Source organism: Halyomorpha halys, unplaced genomic scaffold (genome assembly GCF_000696795.3).
Source record: "Halyomorpha halys isolate HHAL.00 unplaced genomic scaffold, Hhal_1.1 Scaffold604.1, whole genome shotgun sequence".
NCBI classification, from domain to species: Eukaryota; Metazoa; Arthropoda; class Insecta; order Hemiptera; family Pentatomidae; genus Halyomorpha; species Halyomorpha halys.
Window position 1 is genome coordinate 119680 of NW_027105224.1, and position 9635 is coordinate 129314.

At 32.4% G+C, this 9635-nt stretch overlaps 1 protein-coding gene across 2 annotated transcripts in view; it reads left to right on the top strand.

Moving 5' to 3' along the window:
* The window catches only part of LOC106684713 (maltase 1), a 24097-nt gene extending 15507 nt beyond the window's left edge, over nucleotides 1-8590 (top strand). Inside the window, exons 1-11 of one of the 2 annotated variants that reach the window (XM_067049456.1) lie at nucleotides 1279-1341; nucleotides 1611-1758; nucleotides 1841-2020; nucleotides 2095-2264; nucleotides 4733-4861; nucleotides 4947-5188; nucleotides 7014-7212; nucleotides 7284-7539; nucleotides 7755-7953; nucleotides 8094-8237; nucleotides 8393-8590. In XM_067049456.1, coding sequence (XP_066905557.1) covers nucleotides 1611-1758; nucleotides 1841-2020; nucleotides 2095-2264; nucleotides 4733-4861; nucleotides 4947-5188; nucleotides 7014-7212; nucleotides 7284-7539; nucleotides 7755-7953; nucleotides 8094-8237; nucleotides 8393-8447 — 1722 coding nt within the window. In that variant the 5' untranslated portion in view covers nucleotides 1279-1341 and the 3' untranslated portion in view covers nucleotides 8448-8590. Of the gene's footprint in view, nucleotides 1-1278; nucleotides 1342-1610; nucleotides 1759-1840; nucleotides 2021-2094; nucleotides 2265-4732; nucleotides 4862-4946; nucleotides 5189-7013; nucleotides 7213-7283; nucleotides 7540-7754; nucleotides 7954-8093; nucleotides 8238-8392 lie in introns of those variants that run through there. The other variant, XM_067049452.1, reaches the window with a different exon arrangement.
* Nucleotides 8591-9635: the final 1045 nt, after the last annotated feature.

A 9635-nucleotide genomic window follows, 5' to 3' on the forward strand; every position in this document is an offset into this window, starting at 1 on the left:
TCTGCTAGAGAAGCATTGTTATTGCTACGCCTTATGTCGAACATTAGAGAGTCTTGGAAACCACCTAGCTGGTGTTATCCCCTCAATTATGTTACACGGGTCCAGAAAGATGCACTAACGAAATCATATATGCGACAGATGGGTTCCGTTAATCGCAGAGTTTAATTAATCACAGCATGTGTGTTTCGAACTGTTTTTTATAAAGCGTCGCACGTGATTGTCAGAATCCCTACTGTTGTTGAACATTTTGTTGAAGAGAGAAATAGGCATTATAGATGAAGTCCTCGCGTTTTGAGAGAAGACGGCGATAAGCGGAAAATAACTATCGTTGGGTTATATGGTCGCCGAATATGGTGAGTGGAATTTTATGTTACCCAACTGTTGATGGAACACGGATATTTAGATTCTAGCAGTGCAGCTTAAAATTGGACAAGACAGCAGAATGCTCTGCATGATTTGCTGTCAAGGAAACTGTGGAGCACATGTTTTTGTTTGCATACGCTTTGCAAAAGAAAGAACCGAATTGAAGAAATCGTGTGGAGTAAATATCAGACCAGAAAACTTAGTGAGCCGTGTATGTTCCGCAACCAATATCAGGCAGCGATGAAGATATTCACCACAGTTTTCGTAAAAGGATTGAGAGCTGAAGAGAGAGCTAGAAGTAGTGCCTAGCATGGAAGGAACAAGAATTGACATATGGCTGACGAATGTCAGGTAAGAAGAGGAGCATGAGGTGGCCTCAGCCTTTCCTTCCGCGAAGTAATGACTAAGATCGGTCACATGGGAAGTTATTTTAGTAGGTATAAAGTATGCACACGGATAAGTTCGTCCCTATTAGCGTCTTTTGAATATTTTCATGACCCTTGTTAAACAAAATAATAAAAAACACGGATTCCATTTGCGAGACTTGATTACCTGCAATGGGAACCTCAAAACGTATATTCCTGTCAAAAAATCGAATTAGAAATTTTTCATGATTGCACTACTTATTCATACTATATATTCCATCTATAAGGAAGTGAAAATAATTGAAAGTTGTTATTACTTATTTATTTAATGGTATTAGCTCATATATTAAGTAGTGGACTTACTGGAATTCAACAATACCTGTTATTGAGTTCATGGATTATCATAACAAGGACCTATCAGAAAATACCAGTATTGCATAAAATGAAGAAAAAAATCAATTTTAAATATTACATTTTTTTTCGTTGGTGATTTGAAGTACTTAATAATTTAATAACCATTTTTATCAACTAATAACAATGGAGTGCTTTCAACTCCCTTATAAAAGAGTTTCTCTAATAGATTATCAGTATTGTCTGCCGCTCCGCCACGAGTGTGAGTAAAGCATGTTATATTTTTTTTAATTTATATAATTTCAATATTTGTTGTTTTTTTTTTTCAATATTTAACTTACTATCTTGATTGAGTAATGGAATTTTAGGTGTACATGTGCCTGAAGTAGATTAAGGTTACAAGTTAAATAACCTAAGTCTACTTAAAACGTATTTTGGCGATGTTAGTTAAAACTAATAAGTTACTACCCATGAAGCGTAATTGATTTTATAGTGGGTATTTTAGTTATAATAATTTTGGTGATATTTCAGATGGCGTTTTTGGCATTATTGATTTCTTGCCTCCTGGCGAGTGCAATAAAAGCGGACAACTTCTATTGGTACAAAAATTCTATTGTGTATCAAGTATACGTCCGCTCCTTCCAGGACACCGATGGTGATGGCATAGGGGACTTGAAGGGTTGGTAAAAGTTTCAAGATATAGAAAATTATATCTAAAAAGTAATTTAAGCAATAATAAATTTAATTAATTGTTATTGCAGGTGTCATACAACACGCTGACTATCTCCAGTCATTGGGCATCGGAGCTATATGGCTATCTCCAATTTATCCAACTCCCAATTATGATTTCGGCTATGATATTTCTGATATGGAAAATATAAACCCGGAATATGGAACATTGGAAGATTTTAATGAACTGGTGAAGGCAATGAATGCTAGAGGTATTTTTTCTTAAATTTTTCATTTTTATATTTTGACTGATTGATTTCAACCGCACTCCTCGTCTTTATTTCAGGAATAAGAGTGTTAATGGATTTCGTACCAAACCATACAAGTACAAAACATAAATGGTTTTTAGCTTCGGAAGCCAGGAACGATACTGACGAAAAATATTCTGACTTTTATGTTTGGCAGGACCCGAAAGGATACGATAGTAACAACAAACCAATACCGCCCAATAATTGGGTAAGATGATTCAGTTGTTGGAATAATGTTTTCAAGTTTACTAATTATATTTTTAATTTTAATATTAATTTAATATTTCGCTTTTCTTTTGCAATTTTTTTATAAATAACTATTTAATCCCAAATCTATTTTTTGGTAAAACAATAATAAACCAGACACGTTAAATTAAATATTTCTATGATTAGATTAGATTAGATTAGATTTTTATTCAGGGCGATCAACAATATTTCTATGATGTGCAGAATCCTATATCCACTAATTGTTTTTCTTATCAATGATTACATCTGTTTTATTCATTTTTGCGCAATTTCATTATCTATTTCATAATTTTTTAACTGATTGAAAATAAAATTTCAGTTCAAGGTTAAGAGTAGGATGTTTCTCTTTAGCATTGAATCGATTAACGTATTCTAAACATGTTCATCATAGAGCTTGTCATAATACTTGATAAATTGAAATCTTTCGAAAAAGTTTTTATTAGTACACTGTAGGCCAAGTTGAATCCAGATTCTAGATTCCAGTGCTGTGCAAACATAAAAACAGGATTGGAGAAGATCGATGTTGGAGATTTATAAATAAAATAATAATAAAATATAAAATAAATTTTTGGTGCTTTAATAAATTAACTATTTGGGAATAAGTTAGTGATAGGTTTTGTTTGTCCGTTTTGTGATTGACTGAGGAAGCTTCTAATTGTATAAAAATGCCTTCAGATAATATTCATTTGTCGTGGTTAAGGACAGAGGCTAGTATGGAGGTTTTATCAAAATCAAAAGAATGTTAAGCTTCAGACAATTTTGAAGCAGTGAAGTTACGGGAGGAGACGGAATATTTGTGCTGCGTTAGGCTGTCTTTCAGTAAATTTACTTTACTTTTAAAAAACATAAATAAAAAAGTTAATACTCACACTGTTATTCATATATAAGTCACTCACCCATTGTATCATATATTTCATTTTCTGTCATATTGTTCAATTTGTAAAGTCAAATTTGTTTTTTCATTTTTTAGACACTACTTACATATCTTATATTATACATATCTTATTACCTACATAATATTATATTTCATCTTTCACTGTTATCAATCTGCTACTTTCTAATTCCATGGTTATCAATAAGTTATTTTGTATTATTCAATTCAATATTTTGTATAATTCAAAATTTATTTCTATACTATTTCTTTTCAGTTTTATGTTTGTTGTTATCTCTTTTGATCTATAGCTCTGATGAATACCTTAAACTCAGGTCGAAACGTCGGCATAAATAAATATTTTTTAATTTATTTATTTTGATTTGCTGACCGCACCCTCCGACCATCTTCTCCAATAAGTAATCAACTGTCAACTATCTGCACCTCATTAAAAACAGTACATCCGTCATCAAACCTTTACTACTATCATCCAATAATTGGTTTTTCTAAGCGCTGTAGCTTTTTTTTTTTTTTTTTTTTTTTTTTTTTTTAATTTCACTTCATTGGTTCGTTATTCGTTTCATATCAATTTCCAACTGTTATTTTTGGGTATTTCTTTTTAAAAAAGTAATTAGTGACAAGTATGCTTCATGTTCTTTAAATCTAGATAAACTTTGGTCCTATTATGATAAAGGTTCCGTTTGTTTATTAAGTAAGTATAAATATTAAGATTATTGGTATTGGCGTTGGTAGTTACTCTAGTTGGTTGGGAGAACTAGTCCAGAAAATAGGCCTCGTGGTCCTTTAGGTCAATCTCTGGCGGCTAGCTTGAAGTTGCCGTCACGTAATAACAAAGGTGGGAATGTTAAGATTCATTATATAAATAAATATTAACTGCCTCATGTGGAAGAATCAAACCCACAACGTTCTGAATCTAGCGCTCTTGGACCTAAGTTCCAAAGCGTAACACTTTGTCGCCTCTCGAAGATTAAGATAAGGATGGAATCAAGTCTGAGAGTCAAGAGATCGTTACTGAGAGGAACTAAAAATAAATTATGAGTGATTGCTCAACCGTGCTGATCGGATACTGCACACATTATACCTACTAGTTTCACAGATAGTGTGAAAATGAAAAAAAGAGGGAGTTAGTTAATGCAAAAAGGATTGAGAAAGAAATGAAAATCTATATTGTAAAGACCCATGAAAGGTCAGGCAATCAGTACGTTGTAAGGAAGTAAAATTTTAATATTGATTTGTACAAGATTATTCACGGCTTATTCACTGAGCTACCTCTTTCTGGTGCAAATAAAATGTTTAAGTAAAAAAGAAATGATAGTAGAAAATGCTTCAAAGAAAATAAAAAATAGAATATATTTCTCTTTAATGATCACTAAGGCCATGACATCATAGAAATCGCAAATACTAACAATAAAAAAATATACATGATTTATCATTAAAATAAACTTATTTTATCGTAATTTTTGAAAGTCATCTATGAGAATATATTTTAAACAAGTTTTTATTTATATTCTTTTGTTGTGTTTGATTTTTCATTTCAGATAAGTGATATGGGCACGGGGACATCCTGGGAATGGAGCGAAAAAAGGAAGCAGTTTTACTTACATACGTTCCTTATTGAACAAGCAGACCTTAACTATGCCAATCCTGTAGTGAGGAAGAAAATGAACGTGAGTAGAATGTTATTGTTGATCCATGTTAAATAAGTATCGATCCTGTTCATAAACTATTAAATATAATTATACATACACATAGGATGTTCTTAAACTATGGCTGAGCAGAGGAGTTAGCGGATTCCGAATGGACGCCGTAAGTGTGATTTATGATAATGTGGAATGTGGTGATGAACCACTATCAGATCATCAAAACCCAAACAACCCTAATGATTACAACAACCTCAATCACATTTGCACATTGGATCAACCGCAAACCTACGAAATCATTAAAGAATTCAGAAAAACTCTCGATACTTTCGAAACCAAACCAAAGGAGGCAAAGTAAGTACGTTTTACATGCCTAATTAAAAGTACCACAACGCTTGCTAAAGGCAAAAGGATTGTGCAACCATATTTATTAATTGCTGGGTTGAATTTCTACTTTTTATTAAAAGTGTGCATTTTGTTGACTTAATTTTAGTACCATAACGTTTGTTAAATCCAACTTCATATATATAGTAAGACTATTGTTGGTAGGTTTTAATTTATTTAATGTTTAATGAAATGACAACAACAGAACTATGTAGTAACAGGGAATGTGGTAATGAACCACCATCTTAGTTATGTTTAGGAATGGAGAAGATGAAGTAAATTTGTTTTCATCTAGGGTGCCAAAAAGCTTGAGCTGGTTGTTTGTACATATAAATTGTAAATCTAGCAATGTTATCTTTAAATTAGAATCGAATGTTCAGAAAAACTCTTGACACATTCCAGGAAAATCCAAAAGAGGCCAAGTAAATAAAATTTGTTGACTTGATTGGTAAATGTGGACTGATTGGATTTATTAACGTCTGTTTTTGATTGGTTTTGCGACCAGCTTTTACGGATCTAACTTCAAAACGAGTAAGACTATTGTAGATAATTTTTAGTTTCTCAAACGTTTACTCAAATGATAACAACGGGATTATGTAATCACGTGAATAGAATGGCCATGGTTATGATCAATGATCAAGGAGAGGGAGTCAAATTATGGTGTGCAGAATCTTTTTCACCCAAGGATTCAAAAACCTTCAACAGGTTGTGCCTGTGAACATTGTAAACATAGCAATATGATCTTCAAATTAGAATCGAATGTTTTCTGAATCACAACTGCCAAATAAACAGCATAAATTAATTTTCATAGTAACAGATCAATCATTTTAAGTAGTTATGATAACAAACACAATCATATTTGTTTACTTCCATAACATAGCATGAAATTTACATAGTACAGAGAAGTAATAGGGAATACTAGTGAAAACGTTCAACTTACCTTCGTTTTTATTCCCAGCGCTAGGTCACTTGGAACCTACTTAAGAATACCCTTTATAAATGGAAAAATAGCTCTAAATTTTCTTCCTTCTTGTAAAAAAGTTCTTCGGTTTCTTTTGTTGTGAAAGAATGTTTTTTCGCTTACGCCCTATTGGTGTCCAGACAATGGTCACACGGAGGTTACTAGACGAGTTGCTTAACCTAGTTACATAGAACCTGGGTACTCCTGGTTTATTTTCTAAACTGGAAGATAATTTTCAAAGTACTTATCTTTTATATAATTATAGGCAATTTATCTTCTGCGAAAATACTGGTTTAGATTCAATTTATTACGAAATACGAGTGAAATAGATGTTGGGTCTTCTTTCATTAATCACCTACTCACTAGACAAAAGAACTGAAATGGCTGGTTTGTCATTAAATAAAGAGGTGACTCGCGAGATTAGACAACCATACTTGTGATTAATCTTCTAAGTAGACCCCTTCGGTATGGACATAGCCTTAAAGTTAAAATAATAACACTCATTGAAGCTAAAGGTATTTTGGTCTCTGGAGTTCTCATCTTCCAGAACAAGATGTTGAACGAGAGACCTTCATGAGTACCTTCAAAAGTACTTCACTATTCTTAATTACCGATTAGCCTTGTTCATGAAAAAAACTATACCAATTAAATAAATATATCAACAAATATCTAAACCTTAACTTTTACTATTGGCTAAATGAATTGACCATTAATTAAAATTATAATTAGTTTGCAGTTAGTTAACCATTTATGTCTTTAAGTCCATCTTTTTCTAGTATTACATAAGAAAATCTATAATAAATTCCTTTAGCAATTACGCCATCGTAATTTCAGGCTCATGATGACCGAGAGCTACTCAGACTTCGATAAACTTCGGAAATTCTACGGAGACCATGATTCGCCAGGATCCACATTCCCCTTCAACTTCTTCTTCATTACCGATGTTAATCAAGGAAGCAACACTTCAGAATGGGCTGCCATAATAAACCAGTGGGTGGACCTCATCAAAGAAGATAAATGGCCCAACTGGGTGGTAGGGATATTTAATATATATTTTTTTAATATTTGTTAGTGGTAATATTAATTTTTTTTTTCAAACCAAAGCTAGGTAACCATGACCAGCATCGACCCGCCTCTAGATTCACCGACGAATGGGTAGATGTCCTCCACATGATGGTAATGTCTCTCCCTGGTACAGTACTCACTTACAACGGCGATGAGTTTGGTCTTGAAGATGCCTACGTGAGGTACGACGAGGGCCGAGACTTCCAAGGACTCAGAGCTGGACCAAGCGGGTTCGAGACCATGTCCAGGGACTTCCAGAGGGGTCCGATGCCCTGGAAAGCAACACACAATGGAGGTGAGTCTTATGATATTTTGGGAAGACTCGTCACCAACAGCGATAATTAATTAATTAAAATTATTATAAATAAAGCTTAGAAATGGACGCTGGGCAGGGATGCAGTATAAGGACTGTACCCACAAAACCGATTATAGATATAAGCAGTCGGTTAAGTAATACTATACGTTCATTTTTTTTTTCTAAAATATACTAATTTTTATTATTTTCTTAAGGTTTCTCGACCGGTAAACCATGGCTACCATTAGCTCCAAGTTTTTGGACAAGAAACGTGGAAAATGAATCCTCTGAAAAGAACAAACGCTCCCACCTTAACATTTACAAAACCCTGGTACAGCTGAGAAAACAACAAACGATGAGTGAAGGAAGCTGCCAAGTGCAGACATCTGATGAAGGACTAATACTTATTACGAGGTGATATTGAATATTAATTTAACTTATTTGGAGATACACTATAGTATATCTGAATTTACTTCTAGTACCTAACAATAAGTTTTTTTTATTTCTCCAATAAATAAAATTAATCTTAATTTCAACAACTCCTTCCATTGCAGGGTCTTGGAGGGTAATCCAACATTACTGACAGTTTTGAACATCGGTGACTTTGAAATAACTGTCGACCTAACGAAGTACAGAGAGAGCTTAGAGTCGAAGCTCAGAGTTGTCGTTGGTAGTTTCAACTTTCCCGCGACAAACAGGTAATTCATCGCCAATAAACATTACTAAATTTATTTTAATCTACCTAATAGAGACCATAATTAAATCAATTTGTTTACATGAACTTTAAAAGCAAATTGTATCTTATTTGAAAAGGATTTACTTAAACCACTTATAATTTATAAATTTATTCCAGCGTTCGTGCCTCCAGTATATATCTACCACCGAAGTCCGGAGCAGTTTTACAATAGTTAGATAAATTAACAAACAATAATCAATCAATTCAACTTTGAAGATATTCCTGTACTAATCTTAGAAATCCATAAGAAGAAGCTAGTTAAAGCATGTAAAAATGTAAATTTCTTTTAATAAAGAATAATTAAAGATTATGAAATTTTTTTAAAAATTTTATCAATACCACTTTAATGAATGTCAAATTATTATAATTATAATTGTCACAAATAATATCATTATCAAACATAATTAATGTTTAATGTTATCGAATGAACAATGAAAATTATTTTAAAGATATCTGACTAAACCAGGCAGATAATAAGTGTTTTTAAGCATGTTTTCAAAACTGATAGTAGCACTTATAATAAGTAGACAACATTAATTGAAAAAAATAAAGAATCATTATGAATGACTAATTAAAACCGACTTTAACGAACTGAACTATATGAAATATAGCAATTTATATGAAATAAAAAAATAAAGTAGAAAACAAAATTAACCTCACAATACTTATTGATATATTTTTAAAAAAAACTCAAACTTTATTTATTGATAGATATTACAATCTGCCACAACGTTATTGGGCAATAGGTAATATTTATAACTGATCACATTCATATTAAAATAAAATAACATAAGAATAAAAATAAATAAAATATCTCTCTAAATATACACAAACAGAAGGATAAAGAAATTAAACATAATCAAACTATGTACATGAAAAATAAATAAATTAAATAAAAATAAATAAAATAATCTCCAGTCACATTTACACTCTTATATAAAATATTTACGCTATCGATCAGAGGATCCCTGAGATAGTGCAGAGTTCTTTGCGATCCCAGCGTATCCCTCTAACCGCGTCACTGGCAATGAGTCATTGGAGGCTGAGTAAGAGCACTAGAGCCGCAAATATTCCAATTGAGGGGAGCATCTGACCATTGCCCGAACTCCAATTGTCCATTTTTATTTTAGAATAAGTCTCTTGGCCACTGCCGTTTCAATCTTCCAGGTGGATTACAGGGACAGGTGGAACTAGATAAGGATTGAACCAAAGGATTATGATGATTAGAAAGGTTTATATGAAATTTGATCGATGTACTAAGTGTGTTATCACTTGCAGATAGTTTCTAAATGTATTATCATTAACAGATAGTTTCTAAATGTATTATCACTAGCAGATAGTTTCTAAATGTATTATCACT